This window comes from Pongo abelii, chromosome X, assembly GCF_028885655.2.
Source record: "Pongo abelii isolate AG06213 chromosome X, NHGRI_mPonAbe1-v2.0_pri, whole genome shotgun sequence".
Classification (NCBI taxonomy): domain Eukaryota; kingdom Metazoa; phylum Chordata; class Mammalia; order Primates; family Hominidae; genus Pongo; species Pongo abelii.
This window is the reverse complement of record NC_072008.2, coordinates 115987198-116008717: the sequence shown is the minus strand read 5'-3', so window position 1 is coordinate 116008717 and position 21520 is coordinate 115987198. Positions and strand designations below refer to the sequence as shown.

At 43.0% G+C, this 21520-nt stretch overlaps 1 protein-coding gene across 13 annotated transcripts in view; it reads right to left on the bottom strand.

The window, feature by feature from the left end:
• TMEM164 (transmembrane protein 164) overlaps positions 1-21520 on the bottom strand; it is a 188397-nt gene that overhangs the window by 23849 nt on the left and 143028 nt on the right. For all 13 annotated transcript variants that reach the window (XR_008518139.1, XM_024240851.3, XM_063721229.1 and 10 more), the window contains one exon: positions 15113-15191. Coding sequence is in view for 12 of the 13 variants with exons in the window: in XM_024240851.3 (XP_024096619.1) it covers positions 15113-15191 (79 nt within the window). In the remaining variant the exon portion in view is untranslated. The remainder of the gene's footprint in view (positions 1-15112; positions 15192-21520) is intronic.

Below are 21520 nucleotides of genomic sequence, written 5' to 3'. Positions count from 1 at the left end.
ACCACGACTGGCCTGGGGTGTTTATGATCAACCAATCTGTCTATACCTGCCACCTTTCCCCAGAATGTCCCTTTCACCTCCTCACCCTAAGGAACCCTGGCTGCCCGCTGAGGGTGTGATTTCTTCCACTAACAGCTCTGAGAAGGCTGTTCTTTTTTAATCCTTCTTTCCTGCAGCAATTTTCTGTGGGGGAAGGGAAGTTGAAGATTCCTGTAGCCCTCCATTATTGCTTCTAGATGTTTACTCTTCCCTCGTTCTCTTTCAAGATTCAGTTCCTCCTCTTTGTCACTGTCACCTGTTGTTGGCCTCCAGGTCATTGAATTCATCTCAGATCAGTGTCACTTAGCTTACCACCTTCTTTTATACATTATACCTTTTCCTGATGGCATTCTGGGTGATTTTAACATCCATGCAGGCACCTCTTCCAATACCCTAACCTCGTGGCCTCCTGAACCTCCTCAACTCTACAGGTCTACTCCACCGCACTAACCACAGCCTGCCTTCTGTCATCACTTTGAACTGCCCTGCCTCTGCTGGGATCATCTGACCACAACCTCCCGACAGTTCAGCTTTCATATCCTTATTCCTACTATGCACATGCCCCTAGACCTCCTTGTGACCTGTGATCCCCTGATGCTCCTTACCTCCCTCCATAGAATTCCTGCTTGTTCCCCAGCTCTCTTCTAGCCTTTCTTCCACACCAGGTTGGACCCCATGGCCTCGAACTCTGACACCAGCACTCTCAACTCCCTGGTGGGAAGGAGAACTCTTCATCCCCCTCTCCCCACACTTCTACCTATCCCCTCACTACATCATCCCCAAAGGGTGGCTTACTAAAGGTGAGAACCTAAAACACTGCTCAAACCACATTTTATTAGATTAGTAGGCAGGGCCACAGTATATTGGCAAGCTGAAACCATACTAATAATAGCAGACAACTTATATACCACCATTACATGACAGGGACTGTTATAAGCGCTTTATATATTAATACATTAATTCATTTAATGCTCATTACAACCATATGAGGAAGTACTGTTATTATTTTTATTTTACAGATGAGAAAATTGAAGCTTGGAGAAGGTAAGGGAACTTGGCCAAAGTCACACAGCTAGTAAGGAGGAGAACCAGTATTTGAAACCAGGTAGTCTAGCTTTGTAATGGGCAGCTTGTGTATTTCGTCATGTGCATCTCAGCAGAACCTGTCGCTTTGCATAGCCAGGCCTCTTCACTTTCCTCTCTACTCTAGCTTCTCAATGCCTTTGATAGAGTGGAAAGTAAGGGGGGGCCTGTGCTACACATCTAGCCACATTATATTCTCTAGGTACAGAGTGGGAAGCTCACCTAGATGTTGAGAACAAAGCTGCAAGCTCTCGCCCAGCACTAAAGATACTGGATGCCTGCTCAGCTAATAATCAAGTGCTGCTCTGTCTCCCATTCTGCTATTGCTCCTTGGGTGACCTGTCAGAAACCTGAAAGCAATACAGTGCGTTGCAGGATTACCAAAACTCTCCAGAACCCCTCAAACATCCCTCACTTTCTAGATTTTCAACAATACTGACCCTACTTACAAAGCCTCAACATTGGACGGATCCCTCCAGCCAGATGTCCTGCACCTCCACTTAGGCTGCTGAACCCCAAATGGGGTAACCGTACAGACCAGTGCCAGAAAAATCCACAGATTCTTCTTTCAGGAGGGCCCCACAGTGCCAGTCACTAACCTTCTAGAGCTATGTTGTCCAATAGCCACTAACCACATATGGCCATTTAAATTTCAATTCAGGTCAGGCAAAGTTGCTTTCGCCTGTAATCCCAGCACTTTGGGAGGCCGAGGTGGGTGGATCATTTGAGGTCAGGAGTTTGAGACCAGCCTGGCCAACATGGTGAAACCCCATCTCTACTAAAAACATAAAAATTAGCCAAGCATGGTGGCATGTGCCTGTAGATCCAGCTACTCAGGAGGCTAAGGCAGGAGAATCGCTTAAACCCGGGAGGTCGAGGTTGCAGCGGGCCAAGATCTCGCCATTGCACTCCAGCCTGGGCGACAGGACGAGACTCCATCTCATCAATCAATCAATCAATCAATCAACCAATCAATTTCAATTCAAATTAATTAACCTTAAAATCGAATGAGAAATCCAACTCCTCAGTCCCCCCAGGCACATTTCAACTGCTCAAAAGCCAAATGTAGCTAGTGGCTACCATGTGGAATAGAACAGATACAGGATATATTCATCATCACAGAGAATTCTATTGGACAGTGTTGAGAGAGTCTAGGCTTATCTCCTTCTTCCATTTCCCATAGCACTTATTTCTCTTGTCATTACCCTTCTCAATCCACCACCAAACCCCTGTCATTCTCAGCAGTTGTCATCAACTTGTAATTCATCCACTCCCCTTTCTCCCCGGTACCTTCAATGTTCCCTGGCTCTACTGGGCTTCAGTTTAGCATTTGAACATGCTCAGCCCTGGGGCAGAGAGAAAGAGAAAAGGAGGTGAAAAGGAGAGAAAGGGAGGGGGAGAAAGGAGGAGGAGAAACGCCCTCCCTTGGCTCTATAACACCCTTAACCCCTCCTTCCTTAATGCCCTTAACTTCTTCCCTGTAATTCCCACTTCTCTGAGGACCTGATTTTACTGTACCTCTTAGATCCAACGTGGCTTGGCTAATACCACTTTGGGAAAAATTTCTACTGCCTTAGTTTTCAGGACAACCAGCCTCTCCTTCTAACATTGATCTTTCCTGCAATCTCCTTACACTCTTCTTCTTCTGTCTACTGTTTGCAAGCTGATGTTCCCCAAGGTTTTCTCTAAGTCCTATTTTCTCCCTACCTACATAGTTACCCTGGACCAGCTCATTCATTCCAATGTTTTCATCTACTAGTTCTATAACCACTGACACTAAAGTCAGTGTCTAGTCCAGATTCCCCTGAACAGCTCCAGAATATTTTATCCTAATGTTTCCGGGCATCTCAACCTAGATAGCCTATAAGCACCTCAAACTCAAGTAAAATCATCTTCCTCGCTGCTATGGTCAGAATGTTTATGTTCCTCTCCTCAGATTCATGTTGAAACCTAATGGTCAATGTGATGGTATTAAGAGGTGGAGCCTTTAGGAGCTGATTAGGTCATGAGGGTGGATCCCTCATGAATGAGATTAGTGCCCTTATAAAAGACACCCAAGAAAGCCTGTTTGCCCCTTCCACATGCGAGAACACAGTGAGAAGACCCCATCTAGGAGGAACAGGCCCTTACCAGACACTGAATCTTCTGACCTTGATCTGGACTTCCCAGCCTCCAGAACTGCGAGCAATACATTTATATTGTTTATAAGCTACTCAGTTGATAGCATTTTTGTTGTAGCAGCCCAAAAAGACTAAGACACTTTCTAAAACATGCTCCTTCCTTCTGCGCCCCCTTCTCAGTTAATGATACTGTATCCCACCCAGTCACTCAGGCCAAAATCCAGGGGCCTCATGGACTTTACTCGCACCCTTATTCCCATAGCACCTCACTTACAACAATTATTAATTTAATCAACATTTTTAATAATTAAAATAAATCAATGTCCAATATTAATTATCTTAATCTCCTGAAAAGATGTGACTACTGCCACCTAGTGGCAAAATACAGACAACTAGAAATGGTGGTTACTACACTCATGGCATATTATAATAAAAGTACAAGGAGAAAGGCACATTAAGGAATACATGCCCTTGGCTGCCTAGGAAAGTCAGAGACACCTCCAGAGAGGAGGTAGTACCCTTGAGCTAACTTGCAAAGGAACACACGAAGTTTGCCAGGTTTCAAGTAGAATAGATAGCATGAGCCTGGACACAAAGCAAGGAAGGCTGGGCAAACCTGTCAGCAGATCTGTTTATTCAGAAAGTAAAGTAATGAGCTGGGCACAGTGGGATGTACCTGCAGTCTCAGCTGCTTGGGAAGCAGAGGCAGGAGGATCACTTGAGCCCAGGCTGCAGTGAGCTATGATTGCATTACTGCCCTCCAGCCTGGACAACATAGTAAGACCCCATCTCTAAAAAAACAAAACAAATAAAAACCAGAAGGTAAAGTGACAGAATCGGAGTCTAAGCAATGAGAAATGAGGCCAAAGAGATGGACAAAAATCAGACTGTGAATGGTCTTGAATGCTACATAAAGAAGTTTGGTCTTCATCCTAGATGGGATTTTTAAGCAGTTAAGCAAAATCAGATCAGATTTCCTCTTTCCTTAAAATGGTCACTCTGGAGACTGTATAGAGGACAGCCTGGGTAGGAGGTAGGGGAAATCAGGGGGCAGGGAGAGGAAAGAGGAAGCAAAGTAGTCCTGGTAATAGAGGCTGAGAGCCCACAATCGGACAGGGGTGGTGAGAATTGGGGAGGAAGGGCCAAATTTGCAAACAATTTTGAGAATTTAAACTGTCAGAACTTCTGAACTGATTGGTATATGGGAAGATGCAGAGGAAGAGATCCAGGATGTTGCCTACATTTTTTGCTTTGGTAGTGGATGGAGAGTAGAGCCACTAACCAAGACAGGAAACAGAGGAGGAAGACAAGCAGGATGAGAGAAGGGGTACAGAAATGAGGAGTCTAATTGTTATTTTTGAAGTACCTGTATTGCTTCTCAAGCCTGTGTTATCTCTATTGATGGAGAACACCAGGATCTATGGGACAGGCAGAGCAAAAGAGCCCAAGGAGAAAGAACCAGAGAAGTAGAACCAGGAGAATGAGGTATCCTGGAGTTCAAAGGAGAAACAGGTGTCTCAAAGGAGGGAGTACCAGTAATGTTAAATCCACTGACAAGCATGCTCTCAGTTCATGCAAGGTTCTGTGGCTTTAGAACACAGCAAAGCACAATCCTGACCTCTAGAGACGGCAGTCTAGTTGGAAGAAAGATGTAAAATTAACACAAGGCAGAACAGTGGGTAATTAATAATTATATAAACCCAATACATAGTATTTACTATGTGCCAGTCATTGTTCTGTATACTCTTCATGTATCAGCTCAGTGAATCCTCACAACACCCTATGAGGTAGGTACTATTACTACCCTTGTTTTGCAAGTGAGAAAACAGACACAGAGAGGTCAAGGTACTCGCCCAAATGCCAGAACTAACTAGCAAGTGGGATAACTAGGATTTGTACCTACAGTCTGTCTGAATCCAGCGACTCCATGGACAGGCAGCATAGAGGCATCTCTACCCACCTGGTTTCAAACACCAGTTTAAACTCTAGTGCAGGCCGGGCACGGTGGCTCATGCCTATAATCCCAGCACTTTGGGAGGCAGAGGCAGGCGGATCACTTGAGGCCAGGAGTTCCAGACCGCCCTGGCCAACATGGTGAAACCTCATCTCTACAAAAAATGCAAAAACTAGCCGGGCGTGGCGGCATGTGCCTGTAATACTAGCTATTCTGGAGGCTGAGGTGTAAGAATTGATTGAACCCGAGAAGCGGAGGTTGCAGTGAGCCAAGATCAGGTCACTGCACTCCAGCCAGGGTGACAAAGCGAGTATCTGTCTCAAAAAAAATAAAAATAAAATGAACTCTAGTAAAGGGACTCCTAACCTTGGTGGTACTATGCACTCCTTGGGCAGTTTGGGGAAGTGTAAAGGCTCTCTCTCAGAATAAAGTATTCAAGTATATGAAATAAAATATATAGGATTATAAAAGAAAATAATCATGTTAAAATACAGTTATCAAAATGCTTTTAAAAGGCATATCTGTTTTTAAATTTTGAGGTAATGATGAATGCAAATGATTTTTTGAGATATCTGCAACAACTGTAACATAAGAGGAAAATATGTGTAACTTACATTAACGACAGCATGCCAAGTGCTGCTAATGTAACTGTGGTTTGCTATCTACATTCCTTACTAAAGGATATACCACAAAGTCAGCCCTCCATATCTGCAAGTTCCACATCTGTGGATTTGACCAACCACAGATCAAAAATATTTTTTAAAAATAAAAATAACAATAGTAAAAAAAATATACAAATAAAAAAACAGTATAACAACTATTCATATAGCATTTACATTGTATTAGGTATTATGAGTAATCTAGAGATGATTTAAAGCAGGGGTGTCCAATTTTTTGGCTTCCCTGGGCCACATGGGAAGGAGAATTGTCTTGGGCCACACATAAAATACACTACTGATAGCTGATGAGCTAAAAAAAATTTTTTTCAAACATAATGTTTTAAGAAAGTTTACAAATTTGTGTTGGGCCACATTAAAATCCATCCTAGGCCACAGGTTAGACAAGCTTCATTTAAAGTATACAGGAGGATGTGTGTAGGTTAGATGCAAATACTATGTCATTTACATTAGGGACTTGAGCATCCTTGGATTTTGGTATTTGTGGTGGGGGAAGTCCTAGAACCAATTCCCCATGGATACCGAGAGATGACTGTATTTCAGTTGGAGTTAATGAACATAAAGATGTGATTATTTTTCTTGTTCAAGGTCATGGGCCTCACGTGATGTACTCCCATAAGTCTAGTGGACACTGTGGGGATTAAATGAGATCAAGATCACACATGTAACAAACCCAGTGCCTAGTAAATATTAGCTTGTAAGATGTATAATAAATTATGTGCAATTTGCAGTACATGAATACATCCCTGAATAGAAGGTCATTCATTCATTCATTCATCACCTACATACCAAGAAGAAATGAAAAATTCCTGTCCTCAGGGAGACCAGCATGTAAAGACTATACTGTGAGGATGACAAAAATGGGAGGAACAGAGGCAGCTGGCGGGAGCTGGGGTAGAATAGTTACGGAGGGCTTCTTGGAGAAAGTAACTACTGAGGTGAGTTTTGAGAAATGAATGTTTTCCAGGCCCACAGCTGGAGAAGAGCATTCCTGGCAGAAGTCACAGCATTTTCAAAGGCACAGAGGCATGAAAATTGGATAAAATACTCAGGGAACCCCAAGGATTTGGGTATCACCACAGTGTACAGTACAAAGAAGGGAGTGTAAAGACATAAGGTTGGAGAAGGGGTTGGGTACCAGGTCACACGGTCTTGTGCACTGGGGAAGATGGGGAGCCACTGAAAGCTTCCAAATGACAAAGTGGTATGATCCTATTTGAGCTATAGAAATAGCTTTGGAAGCTCCAGGAATGGGATTAGGGGGAGCAAAGGAGGCTGGCTGGAGAGAGATCACACAGAGCCAATTATCATCATTGAGGGAAGAGATGCGCAAGGCTTGGCCCAAGGTAGTGGTCCTAGAGATGGTAAGGAGTGGATGAGTCTGAGAGATATTTAGGAGGTAAGAGCAGGAGGACCCAGTGATTTCTCCACACAGCAGCCAATATGATCTTCTCCACAAGCAGATTGGATCATGTTGGACTATTTGATAAACAGTGTAGGGACAAATGGGAAGCCAGCTGGAAATAAAGTTGGATCCTTATCTTGCACTGTATATCAGGATATATTCCAAGTGAATAAAAGATTTAAATGTAAAAAAATAATAATAAAAGGAACTATAAACATATCAGAAGAAAATATGGGATATATATTTTTTATAACCTTGGAGTAGTAAAGGGCTTTCTAACCATGACTCTAAATTCAGATGCCATAAAAGATAAATTACATAGAAAGGTAAAAATTCAGCCGGGCAGGGTGACTCACCCAGCCGGGCAGGGTGACTCAAAGTCCTGTAATCCCAGCACTTTGGGAGGCCGAAGCGGGCAGATCACGAGGTCAAGAGATCAAGACCATCCTGGCCAACATGGTGAAACCCCATCTCTACTAAAAATACAAAAATTAGCCAGGCGTGGTGGCACGTGCCTGTAGTCCCAGCTACTTGAGAGGCTGAGGCAGGAGAATCACTTGAACCTGGGAGGTGGAGGCTGCAGTGAGCTGACATCACGCCACTGCACTCCAGCCTGGCAATAGAGTGAGACTACATCTCAGAAAAAAAAAAAAAAGAAAGAAAAGAAAAAAAAAAAGAAGAAGAAATTTAAAAATCCCACATGGCAAGAATAAAACATTAGCAAAGTCAAAAGAAAACACAACTGAGGACAATATCTGTAGCTCATATCATAAAGGGTAAACTGTTAATATTTATATATAACAAGCTCTTAGGATTCAAATTTTGTAAAAAGGCCAACACAATTGAACAATGAGCATGTGATAGGAGCATGTAGTTCAAGGAAGAGGAAATCAAATGTCAATTTTATTTTATTTTATTTTTTTGAGACTGAGTCTCACTCTGTTGCACAGGCTGGAGTGCAGTGGCACAATCTCAGCTCACTGCAACCTCCACCTCCTGGGTTCAAGCGATTCTCATGCCTCAGCCTCCCGAGTACCTAGGAATACAGGCATGCGCACCACCACACTTGGCTAATTTTTGTATTTTTAGTAGAGAGGGGGTTTCACCATGTTGGCCAGGCTGGTCTTGAACTCATGACCTCAGGTGATCCACCCACCTCGGTCTCCCAAAGTGCTGGGATTACAGGCTTGAGCCACCAAGCCCAGCCAAATGCCAATTTTAAATATGTAAAAAGACACTTGGTTTCACTCAAAGTGAAATTAAAATTAAAATCGAACTGATATACCTTTTTTTTTTAAAACCCATCAGATGGGCAAAAATCCAATTTGGTGAGGTTGTGTAGAAACAGACACTCTCATACATTGCTAGTAAACATTTAAACTGGTACAACTTTCATGGATTTGGAAATATCCAACAAAAATACAAATGCATATACTCTGATTCAGCATTACCACTTATGGAAATATATCCTATAGATATTCTTGCACACACACAAAATGGCAAAAGTACCAGTTCCTTCAGTGCAGTGTTATTTATATTATCAAAAGATTTGAAACAACCTAAATGTCCATCAATAGCAGACTGAAAAAAATAAAATTATGGTATAGTGTTGTAACTGTGTTATGATTAAAAGCAAGAACCGTGGAACCATACTACTGGGTTCAAATCTGGGGACTGTCACTTGCTATCTGAGTACCAGTTTCCTCTTCTATAAAAGGGAGATAATAATAACACCTTCCTAACAGAGTTGTTATAGGATTAAATGAGTTAATGCATGGGAAAAGTGTGTGACAATATCTGGCATATAGTTGTCTTATATCAAAGCTCTGCCATTTTTATTATACTATATTCTATCATCCACACAATGTAATATTATGCCACTATAAAAAAAAGAAAGGGGGAGCTTCTTGTGGGCTCACATGGAAAGCGCTCTAAGAAATATTGCTAAGCAAAACAGTAACAACAAGATGGTTGTGTATTTGCTATTTTAGGATGAAAGTCTGAAGAAGGGGGAAAATATTTTAAAAATTTACTTGTATATGCAAAAAAAAACTCTGGGAGGATATGCAAAAAACAAAAATGGTAGTTACTTGTAGAGTTGTAGCAGGGAACTATATGGATGGAGGGAAGGGACGGGAAATATATTTTTCACAGTATGGCTTTTTATATTTTAGATTTTTGAATTAAAATGTATAAAATGTGTAAATAAGTTAAATCAGAGAAGAATCAATTGGTGAAGCAAGCTGATGTTATATCCCTTCTTCACATTTTCACAAGCTTCCCATAGCTTTGGCAATCAAGGCCAAACCCCTGACCATGGGTGACAAAGCCTTCATATCTGACCCCAGCCTGCCCCTCAGGCCCAGTGTCATGCACTCCCCTTGTGTTCCCCATTGCCACAGTGCTGTTGTACACGCCATTTTGCCCGTCTACAAGAAGTCACCTCCCCTAATCCTGTACTTGCCTAATAAGCTCCAACTCACCCTTTAGATTTCTGTTTAAATGTCATGTCCTCAGGGAACTCTCCTCCAAACCCCCAAATTCAGTCAGCTTGTTTTGTTCTAAGTTCTCATAAGAGCATGTTCCTTTCTTTCAGAGTAATTATCTCAGTCATAACTATATATTCATGTGATATTTGATTCATATCCATCTCCCCACTCTACCCTCACTAGCTTATAAAGGTTATGAGGGACAGGGTGGTGTCTGATTTTTGCTTATCAGGGCACCCCAGTGGTCAGTCTGGATCCTGGCAGGAAGAAGGCATATGTTAATATATGTGAGACGAACAGATGCATTGTATACGGGAGGCAGGGATGATTCCCAGTTTTTAGCTGGGGTGATTGGATGCTGCTACTTGGCACGAACCACAAGAAGAGCAGGAGGGCTGACAGGGAAGATAATGAGTTTAACACAGACAGGTTGGGTTTGACATATGCTTGAGACATTCAGGTACAGAAGTTGAGTAAACTATGTGAATGTAACTCTCGTAAGTCTGAGCTGTAGACAGTGATGTAGCAGCCATAACTAGACAGACTAGTAGTTAAACCATGAAAGCAGGCAAAACCATACCAGAGAATTAGAATGAGATGTGAGCCTAGAACAGAACTCTGAGGAAATCAACATCTCAGAGGAGTGAGAAAAAATAACCTGTGAAGGAGATTTGAGAAGACGTGATTGGTGAGGTAGGAAAGCCAGGAAAGGGAGGAACTTTGGAAGCCCCGAAGCAGAGCATTCCAAAACGGAGTGATCAATACCATCCAATGCAGCAGCATTCCATAGGGTAAGGACTGAGAGATGGTCATTAGATTTGGTCAGACAGACGTTGCTGGTGATCTTTAGAAGCACCATTTCTGTGAAAAGTCTGGTAGAGGGTTAGATATCAGAGTAAATGGTCTGAGGAATAAAGGGTAATTGAGAAGAAAACTCAAGGGCAGCCCCCAGTGTCTCCCAAAGTTATGCACCATGTATGAGGTGATTTCAGGTGGCAAACAGATAAACATTTCATTTTTAATAGTTTTGTATATAAACTGTGTTAAAATAGATAACCAGTAAATCAAAGCCACAATTTCATGGATATTATGAGGCTTCTCTTGAAAGCGTATATATTTTAGTTAAAAAAAAACTCAATAGATTTAAGGACGTGTATTACATATATAACAACACAGATGGTTACGTGGATAAGACAAAAATTGTCTTGCCCAAAGAACTAAATTTTAGAAAATATTGTTTAGATTATTCTTTTAGGATGCTTAGGTGTGAAAGGAAGAGGGAAGACAGAGTTGCATGGGATTGCGAGAAAGTTTCTTAGAATGGGAAAGATTTGAACATCTGTATTGGCTGAAAAGCCAGCAGTGAAGAAAGGGTTGAAAATTCAGCTAATGGCCAGGTACAGTGGCTCACGCCTGTAATCCCAACAGTTTGGGAGGCTGAAGTGGGAAGATCACTCAAGCCCAAGAGTTCAAGACCAGCCTGAGCAACATGGCAAAACCCTGTCTCTACACAATACAAAAAAAAAAAAAAAAAAAAAAGAGCCGGGTGTGGTAGTATGTGCCTGTAGTCTCAGCTACTTAGGAGGCTGAGGTGGGAGGACCATGTGAGCCAGGAGGTTGAGGCTGCAATGTGTCGTGATTGCACCACTGTACTCCAGCCTGGGTGATACAGTGAGACCCTGTCTAAAAAAAGAAAAAAAAAAAAAGAAGGAAAAAGAATATCCAGGTGTATAAGTGATTAATTGATAGAATGAGGCTCCAGAGGTGGTAGCAGGGGTGGGAGCTAATCACACAGGGGTATTATTGGCCAGAACAGAATGAACACCATTTCTTCCAGGATGAGAAGGAGGAAGATAGGGATGGATGTGGGTAAAGAAGCTTGTAGAGGTAGAGAGAAGTGTTGAGGAAATTTCCATCCCAAAACCTCAATTTTCTCAGTCATTTGTGGGGAGAGGGGGGATCTATTGAGGGTGGAGAGAACAGAAGGTTTGAATAGAGTAGACAGGAAATTTGAGGAGGGTGGTAAAGATTTAGCACAGGACTTGTGAGGGCAATGTGTGGAGGAGCTGACCATAGACAGAAAATAAATTCAGCAATGGTGTTGAGAGCACAATTATAATAGACATCATGAAATTTTCATGGCCCTAATCAGAATGGCTTGAAAGAGTTCCTCCAGTAGGCCAAGACTAGGCACACTGAAAAGGCATGGGACACTGATCCCAGTTGGAAGGGACAAGGGAGGTGAGACACTTTCAGGAGCTAGTGAACGTTTCGATGACAGGTCATGGAGATACAAGCTGAACAGGAAGAAAAGAAGAGGAAAGGAGTGGAGATTTGGGTTAAAGAAAGAACATAACAGCAGTTATGTTCTCACATAGAGGAGCTTTATGGGAAAACAAGGTCCTGGTGGCTGAAAAGAAGGGAATGCTGAGGTCACTGCAATTAAGAAGCCCAAATCTTGAGAAACTGGGGTGGATGGGTGGTCCTTACAAGAAGTCTCTCAGGATGTTGGCTCAAATTGTAATGGAAATATTGAGAGCTACAGGCCAGAGACTTCTAGGAATGTGGGGGAAGTGACCAAGAGGTCAAGTGATGGTGGTGATGAAAAAAAAGAGAGAGAATGGTAAAAGAGAAAGCCTTTTTCCCCTAACATACAGATAAGATAGTGCTGTAGAAGAGACAGAGGGGGCTCTGCAGCATATGGGTCAGGGCAGAAAGAGCAGCCTCCATTAGAGGAAGCTGCAGGCAAGAGACAGGAAGGCTCTGTGCCCCATGCGGAGCTGCCGGTGGGGTTGGGAGTGGTTTGTAAGAAATATAGTTTGTTAATTAGCTTGATTCAATCATTCTGCATTGTATACATATAGCGTACCATCACCTTGTACCCTATACATATATAAAAGCATAATTTGTCAGTATCTAATAAAAATTAAATTTAAAAATACTGTAACACAGAAGAAAAAGAAATACAGTTCCAGAGGGCCACAGGCAACAAGTTTGAAGGAAAGGAAACAGGGAAACGAAGGGATAGGCCAGAGGAAGAAAAGAGCAGTGTGGATGAGAGAGGTCCCATGTACTGTGACAGTGCATAAGGTCTGCAAGAATAAGGGATGAGTGGGTTTCCCACAAGGCGCCACCTACCCACCCACCCCAAACCATAGGAAGAGGCACTATATGCTCAAGCAGGACCTTGCCTTTCAGGAAAACAGGGTTCCTGGGCATGGGAGATACCAATAGGAGAGGTGTCTTGTATTGGGTAAAAATTGCTAAGCCATTTATTTCTACAAAATTACAAGAGACTTCTAGGGAACAGAAGCCCCAAACTCTTGGCTCTCTTGGTTTACAGAAAACTAATCTTCTGACAGCTCGCTTCAGATCCATTCTCCCTCTGCAAGGCCTAGGTCCAAGGCTTGGGATCAAAGGTGAAGAAATCCAGATGTTTCTCTCAATGCTCATAATTCCCCCCAAGTGAACAGCAGATGGCAGTAAAGAGCTGGAAAGGGAGATGGGAGATGAGCCCTCAAAATAGCTTAAAGTTGGCCAGGTAGAAGGTACTGGGGCCCATCAACTTCTGCGGGGTGGTAGATGCTCTCATTGAGGTCCTGGAGTAAAAGTCAGTTTGGTGAGATCACTCCACTGGTGCTGCAAGCTAAACCCTTACTGCACCAGGGTATCTATGGGTTATTAGCAATAACAGAGCATACTGTCTCTCATTACAGCCCTACTATCTCTCACCTCGCCACTTAGGTAACTGGGCTATCGGGAGGATCTGTTCTAAGAAGATACAATTATCTTAGAATTAGCCAAGTCTTCAGGATGTGGCTTCCTGGATTATTCTTTTGGAGGGAGGAAAGATGGCTACTTGGTATTTTCCATGTCAGACCAGTCTAACCCAGCTACCTGACAGATTTTTATGGTGACCTTAGAGTACAAATATGTTTAAATAACAGCCATGCAGATTTGGCTAGGACTTCCATTACACACCTCAGAAGCCAGGAACGATGAGTAGCAGGGGTCTGAGGCCCAGGAACACCTATCTTCCTGGTTCTATTCAGAATGTGTGTATTTCTGAGACTTAATATTAAGAGGCTGTTTCCTGTGCCACAGGGGACAGACGTGAGAAATGGCACAAGTCTCCTGGATATTGGAACTTCAGACTTTCCTTAACGCCTCGTGAGAAAAATAGTGCTTTTACAGCAAATTAAAAGGAAGTGTTTTTGGACATCGTGAGACCCCAAGTGGCCGCACAGGGTAAAAGCAGTCTCAAAGAATATTTAGGCAAGTATGGAGAACTGATAGAAATCAAGGCATAGGAGGCAAATCTCTGGACTATAAGTAGACTCCATCCTGTAATATGTTCCTGGGTTGACCAGTCCTTGGGGCTATCTCACACCAGATCTTAAGATCTGCCGGAATGCCTGAGTTAGAGCATCCACGCATAAGCCAAGAAGCAGCAGTGCCCAGCAGAACTCCCAGACTATCTTCCAGTGAGCTCAAGGGCCCACGTGGCCTGATGCCACTTTCAGTACGGTAGAAAGGAAATCCTTGCTGCCTGGAGTGAGGTAGGAGCAGAAAAGTCTCAACAACTGAGATAGAGAGGCTGGGGCTAAAACTGAAAGAGGATGTCTTCCAGTCACAGGGCCTTTCAGAAAGTAAAGAACACTGAGAAGGAGTGGCTCTCACAACAAGCCTAGATGGATAGGCACCCCTTTCCTTTTGTCTGTTACACAATAGAGGGAAGGGATAAATCTAAGGGTTACTGAGAGGTTACAAATAGATCAGCTTCCTTTCCAGGCTGCCTCTACCAGGTTGGTGGTCTCTTCCTCTTCACCAAATGAAGGTTTTCAGTGGTTTATTTTACATGGGTGACCACTGCTCTTTCACCTGCCTCTCCTCTCAATCCCATAATTGCCCTGGTCCCTGGACCTCTTGCCCCTTACAATATCTTCTTTTGTTCTTGAGGGGACCGAGTGCTTCACTCTCTCCTTCTATCTCACACTGCACATTGAGGCAGGGGGAAGGCACAAGTACAAGAAAGTGACAGTGTGGGGGGCTCCATGCAAACACAATGCCACCACCAAGAACCCAAAGCCCAGGCCCTGTGACAGACAGTCAGCAGCACCATAGTCACCCAGTGAAGGATGGGTCTAAAAAGTCCCCAGACCCCTTGCAGGCCTCGTCCATTCCCATCTCCCCACTTCCTGGTGCCCGGCATAAATTATGCTGAAGAAACTCAGCCAAGCGGCAGTTGAAGATCCTGGGAAGCACCCAAGAGGCTGTGACTCCCAAAAACAGAAGGGAGAGGTTAGGTGTGGGGGTTGCATAGGAATGTGGTTTGCTGGCCTTACCTCCTTTCCAAAGCAGGTAGATGGGTACCACGTAGAGCATAACATGCTGAATGTAGTAAATCTCCAATTCAAAGGGGAGCTGTGAGGATAGGAGGGAGAGAAGTGTTTCAGACCAGGAAGCATTCATTTCAATAGAGTCCAAAGTTGACCTCCCTTGCTGTTCAGGACCCATATTTTAGCAATCCCATGCATTTCACCAATTCACTTCTCTTTACAATTGCAGGAAAAAAAATAAACAAAATGAATATTCTTCTGATCTAGATCAGGATCTGCCTAGATGTCTTTTGTAGAGAAGGTACTTGTAAACGCTCCACTAAGAAAGTTTGGTTAAAAATTTAGGAGATGTAGTATATAATATATCCCCTTGGTGGTTTCCCATGTGTATTACTGGAATATGAAGGACCTGAGTGGTCCCTACAGACAAGAAACCTACTTGCCATTGTTTATCCAGTGTTCCCCAAACTTATTTAGCGAGTGACTCTTTTTTTAGTAACAGTTTGTATTCTGCAAAATATACTTTAAGAATCACAACCTTATGTAACTTCCTGCTCCTGGAGACTAGATGGTAGACTATTTACAAGTTTATTTCTCATTTGACATGAAGAACATATGGAGTAGAATTATCCCCATATTCCAGATGAGAAAAAAAAAATGATTGCTAGGTCTCATAGGGTCTAGATCTAAGAATAAACTTTCCCCATTGGATATTTGGGTGTCAGCCCAGCATTAGCCCTACTTTTGAGTTTATACCAAGCTTTTGGGCCAATTTTGGCACAGCTTACCAAAAAGAATGTCCTCACTTTCCCTACATCCAACACACCCACTCACTCGCTCCTGTTTCCCATCTCTCTCAAAACGGAATCTCTGTATTCTCAAAGCAGAGCATGTTTTGACCTGCCATAGCAGCCCTGCCATAGAGCTTCGCAGAGGGCAGAGAATGGAAACAGTTAGGTGGCTAACTCAATTCTGGGGAAAAAAGAACTTTGGCAGCTGACAAGAGGCCTAGCCTCTTGGGCTTACAGAATCCCTAACATACACACACACGTGTACACACACACACACACACACACACACACACACACACCCCCCCCAAAGAATGCCAGGACAGACAAAGGCACCCAGGGGAAAGGGTCAGCTGCCTCCCTGTTCCCTACAGGGCAAGCAAATAACCAAGACTGTCTGCTAATGAGAGGAGGCAGTTACAGGCTCCCCAGGCACAGGAGCCCAGGTCTGTCTTATGCCAAGGGCTGAAACCAAGAAGATGGCAGAGCTCCCAGAATGGGAGCTGGGACAACTGTGGAGGCTGGATACAGACATTGGCTCTGGCTCTTAAAAATAAAAATCCACATAGAAAATAATTTCCCAGGGACCCATATGCTGCTCAACTATTACTTTACACTCACCAAGGGAAATGTAAAAACTGAGAAAAGGAGGTAAGATTCCAAGTATCACTGTAGACCCCAGCTGGAAAAGGTCATGAAATTGGACACTGGGCATTATCAGCACAAGGTAGCTATGGAGAGGCCTGAGAGATCTACACTGGACCCTCACAGTAATGTGGTCTGAGATCACTCTAGTATCTTCGATTTAGGTACTGCTTTATGCTTTTCAAATGATTTCACATCCACAATCTACTCAAAATCTCGAAATCCCCAGGAAGCAGCCAGGTAATGTATTATCCTCAATTGACAGATGAGGAAACTGAGGTGCAAAAGGGTTATTAACTTCACTGAGGTCACCTGGAAAATAGGGAAGGAAGGAAAAAGTCCCAAGAAGGCTTAGCTCTCTGGCTGAAATCAGCACCTTCATGCACCTAAGGGACTTGACCTCTCCCTGAAATGGGCCTGGGAAGCCAGGCTGCTCTCCCCCACCAAGGAGCCGGGCCAAGGGCATGCAGCTACTAGTCCCAGGTGTGTCCTCAAGCAGTACTTCTGCCAACCTCTCAGACTCCAATTGCTGACCACCCACCTTGACTCACATTGCCCACCTGCCTCACCCTGCCTCCCAGCTCTCCTAGAAAGCAAAGTCTCCACCTGAATGTCCAGGGAGGCAGTTAAGCATTGCAGTTACAAGCTAGGACTTTGGAGTCTGTCAAAGCTGTGTTCTAGATTTGACTCTGCTGCTCGGTAGCTCCGTGGCCTTGGCCAAGGCCCTTAACCTCTCCACCTCCGTTTTGGCATCAGTAAAATGAAAGTAAGTCTTCTAAGGTTGTTGTATGATTTTTAAAATTTTAAAAATATAACAAAAACTCACATGGTACTTCTTTTATGCCATGAACTATGAAAATCACTTTGTAAACTGTTAATTTAAACAAATCCTCATAAGAACTGTATTGTTCCAATTATACCCATTTTAGAGATGGGACACTGAGGCACAGAAAAGTTAGATAACTTACTCAAGGATACATTCTCATTCGGTGACAGAGCCAGGATTCAAATCCAAGCAGTTTGGCTCTAGGATGTATAGTCTTAGCCAGCACACTCAGCTATCCCTTTGCTCACTCGCTCCCTCCCACAGAAGTCCGACTCATAGGAGATGCTCCATGGGGAGGAGCCACCTTTATGAATGGGAGTAGTCATAGTGGTATTAGCAACAGGACCAGGAGCAGGACATGCACATGTCCTCACTCGTCCCTCCACATGGTGATTTAGCCCAGTCCCTTCCTGTTCAAATGATCCTCATCTTCATAGCATGCTCTGCCTACTGTCTGGTGCCCCAGCCACACATCACACAGTAGCCAAACTTGCCCTACAACATAGGCCTCCCAGCTCCTGAGCCTCTTGTCACTGGCCCTTAGCATCTCTGCAGCCACCGTGGCTACAGACTTCAGATGGAATGGCCAAGAGACTGTCCCCACCAGCAGTTTCCTTCCTCTGATGGCTGCCTCACCCCTACTCTAAGACTTCTCTACTTCAGGGGGCCACAAAGAGTACTGAACTAGGTGCATATGCCACTGCAACCAAAGCCAGGGGAGGGAAAGAGGAAATAGGTTAAGGAGGAAGTGTGGAAAAAGAAGGAGAGAAAGGGAAGAAGAAGATGTAAGAGAAAGGTGGTGAAGTAAGAAGAAACATAATGGCAAGAATAAGAGAGTTGAATGGGAGCCAAGAACTTACCACTTGTCATTTAATAGCAAATCATATTTAAGTACTTATATTATGTACCATGTACTGTGTCAAATACTTCTATACATTGATATGTTTTGGCTCTGACCCCACCCAAATCTTATCTTGAATTGTAGCTCCCATAATTCCGACGAGCTGTGGGAGGGACCCAGTGGGAGATAACTGAATCATGGGGGCATTTTCCTCCATACTGTTCTGGTGGTAGTGAATAAGTCTCATGAGATCTGATGGTTTTATAAGGGGTTTCCCCTTTCATTTGGCTCTCATTCTCTCTTGCCTGCCACCATGTAAGACGTGCTTTTCACCTTCTGCCATGATTGTGAGGCCTCCCCAGCTACATGGAACTGTGAGTCCATTAAATCTCCTTTTCTTTATAAGTTACCCAGTCTTGTGTATGTCTTTTTTTTTTCCTTTATTATTATTATTATTATTATTATTATTATTATACTTTAGATTTTAGGGTACATGTGTGCAATGTGCAGGTTGGTTACATATGTATACATGTGCCATGCTGGTGCGCTGCACCCACCAACTCATCATCTAGCATTAGGTATATCTCCCAATGCTATCCCTCCCCCCTCCCCCCACCCCACAACAGTCCCCAAAGTTTGATGTTCCCCTTCCTGTGTCCATGTGTTCTCATTGTTCAATTCCCACCTATGAGTGAGAATATGCGGTGCTTGGTTTTTTGTTCTTGCGATACTTTACTGAGAATGATGATTTCCAATTTCATCCATGTCCCTACAAAGGACATGAACTCATCATTTTTTATGGCTGCATAGTATTCCATGGTGTATATGTGCCACATTTTCTTAATCCAGTCTATCATTGTTGGACATTTGGGTTGGTTCCAAGTCTTTGCTATTGTGAATAATGCTGCAATAAACATACGTGTGCATGTGTCTTTATAGCAGCATGATTTATAGTCCTTTGGGTATATACCCAGTAATGGGATGGCTGGGTCAAATGGAATTTCTAGTTCTAGATCCTTGAGGAATCACCACACTGACTTCCACAAGGGTTGAACTAGTTTACAGTCCCACCAACAGTGTAAAAGTGTTCCTATTTCTCCACATCCTCTCCAGCACCTGTTGTTTCCTGACTTTTTAATGACTGCCATTCTAACTGGTGTGAGATGGTATCTCATTGTGGTTTTGATTTGCATTTCTCTGATGGCCAGTGATGGTGAGCATTTTAAACAGAACCAAAGACAAAAACCACATGATTATCTCAATAGATGCAGAAAAGGCCTTTGACAAAATTCAACAACCCTTCATGCTAAAAACTCTCAATAAATTAGGTATCGATGGGATATATCTCAAAATAATAAGAGCTATTTATGACAAACCCACAGCCAATATCATACTGAATGGGCAAAAACTGGAAGCATTCCCTTTGAAAACTGGCACAAGACAGGGATGCCCTCTCTCACCACTTCTATTCAACATAGTGTTGGAAGTTCTGGCCAGGGCAATTAGGCAAGAGAAGGAAATCAAGGGTATTCAATTAGGAAAAGAGGAAGTCAAATTGTCCCTGTTTGCAGATGACATGATAGTATATCTAGAAAACCCCATTGTCTCAGCCCAAAATCTCCTTAAGCTGATAAGCAACTTCAGCAAAGTCTCAGGATACAAAATCAATGTACAAAAATCACAAGCATTCTTATACATCAATAACAGACAAACAGAGAGCCAAATCATGAGTGAACTCCCATTCACAATTGCTTCAAAGAGAATAAAATACCTAGGAATCCAACTTACTAGGGATATGAAGGACCTCTTCAAGGAGAACTACAAACCACTGCTCAAGGAAATAAAAGAGGATACAAACAAATGGAAGAACATTCCATGCTCATGGGTAGGAAGAATCAATATCATGAAAATGGCCATCCTTCCCAAGGTAATTTACAGATTCAATGCTATCCCCATCAAGTTACCAATGACTTTCTTCACAGAATTGGAAAAAACTACTTTAAAGTTCATATGGAACCAAAAAAGAGCCTGCATCGCCAAGTCAATCCTAAGCCAAAAGAACAAAGCTGGAGGCATCACACTACCTGACTTCAAACTATACTACAAGGCTACAGTAACCAAAACAGCATGGTACTGGTACCAAAACAGAGATATAGATCAATGGAACAGAACAGAGCAGTCAGAAATAATGCCACATATCTACAACTATCTGATCTTTGACAAACCTGAGAAAAACAAGAAATGGGGAAAGGATTCCCTATTTAATAAATGGTGCTGGGAAAACTGGCTAGCCATATGGAGAAAGCTGAAACTGGATCCCTTCCTTACACCTTATACAAAAATCAATTCAAGATGGATTAAAGACTTAAATGTTAGACCTAAAACCATAAAAACCCTAGAAGAAAACCTAGGCAATACCATTCAGGACATAGGCATGGGCAAGGACTTCATGTCTAAAACACCAAAAGCAATGGCAACAAAAGCCAAAATAGACAAATGGGATCTAATTAAACTAAAGAGCTTCTGCACAGCAAAGGAAACTACCATCAGAGTGAACAGGCAACCTACAAAATGGGAGAAAATTTTCGCAACCTACTCATCTGACAAAGGGCTAATATCCAGAATCTACAATGAACTCCAACAAATTTAGAAGAAAAAAACAAACAACCCCATCAAAAAGTGGGCGAAGGACATGAACAGACACTTCTCAAAAGAAGACATCTGTGTATGTCTTTATCAGCAGCATGAAAACGGACTAATACACATGTGTTATCTCATTTAATCATTACAACTTTCCTATGAAGTAGGGACTATGATCATGCGCATTTGACAGACAGGAAACTAAGGCACAGAGAAATTAAATAACATCCAAAGAAACAGCAATAGGCACAGGGATGGGGGAAAAGGGCATTCAACAATGGAGGAAAAAGTTTTTGTTTTTGTTTTTAAAGAAATAGGGTCTCACTATGTCACCCAGGCTGCAGTACAGTGGCTATTCTCATGCACAATCATGGCATGCTACAGCCCTGAGCTCCTGGGCTCAAGCAATCCCCCTGCCTTAACCTCCCAAGTAGCTGGGACTATAGGCATGCACCATCATGCCCAGCTAAGACAGTTCTTTACTGAGCACCGAGTCTGTGCTGAGTTCCAGGAACTTTCTCAGCGAGACTCCCCGACCCTCTTTTCCCCATTTTACAAGTAGTATCTGTGAAATGCCATACTTCCCTAGAAAGAGTTCCACTTGGTTAATTCATTTCTACACACTAGAGAACTCATACCTGGAACTCCACTCTAATATACATAGCCTGGTTCTT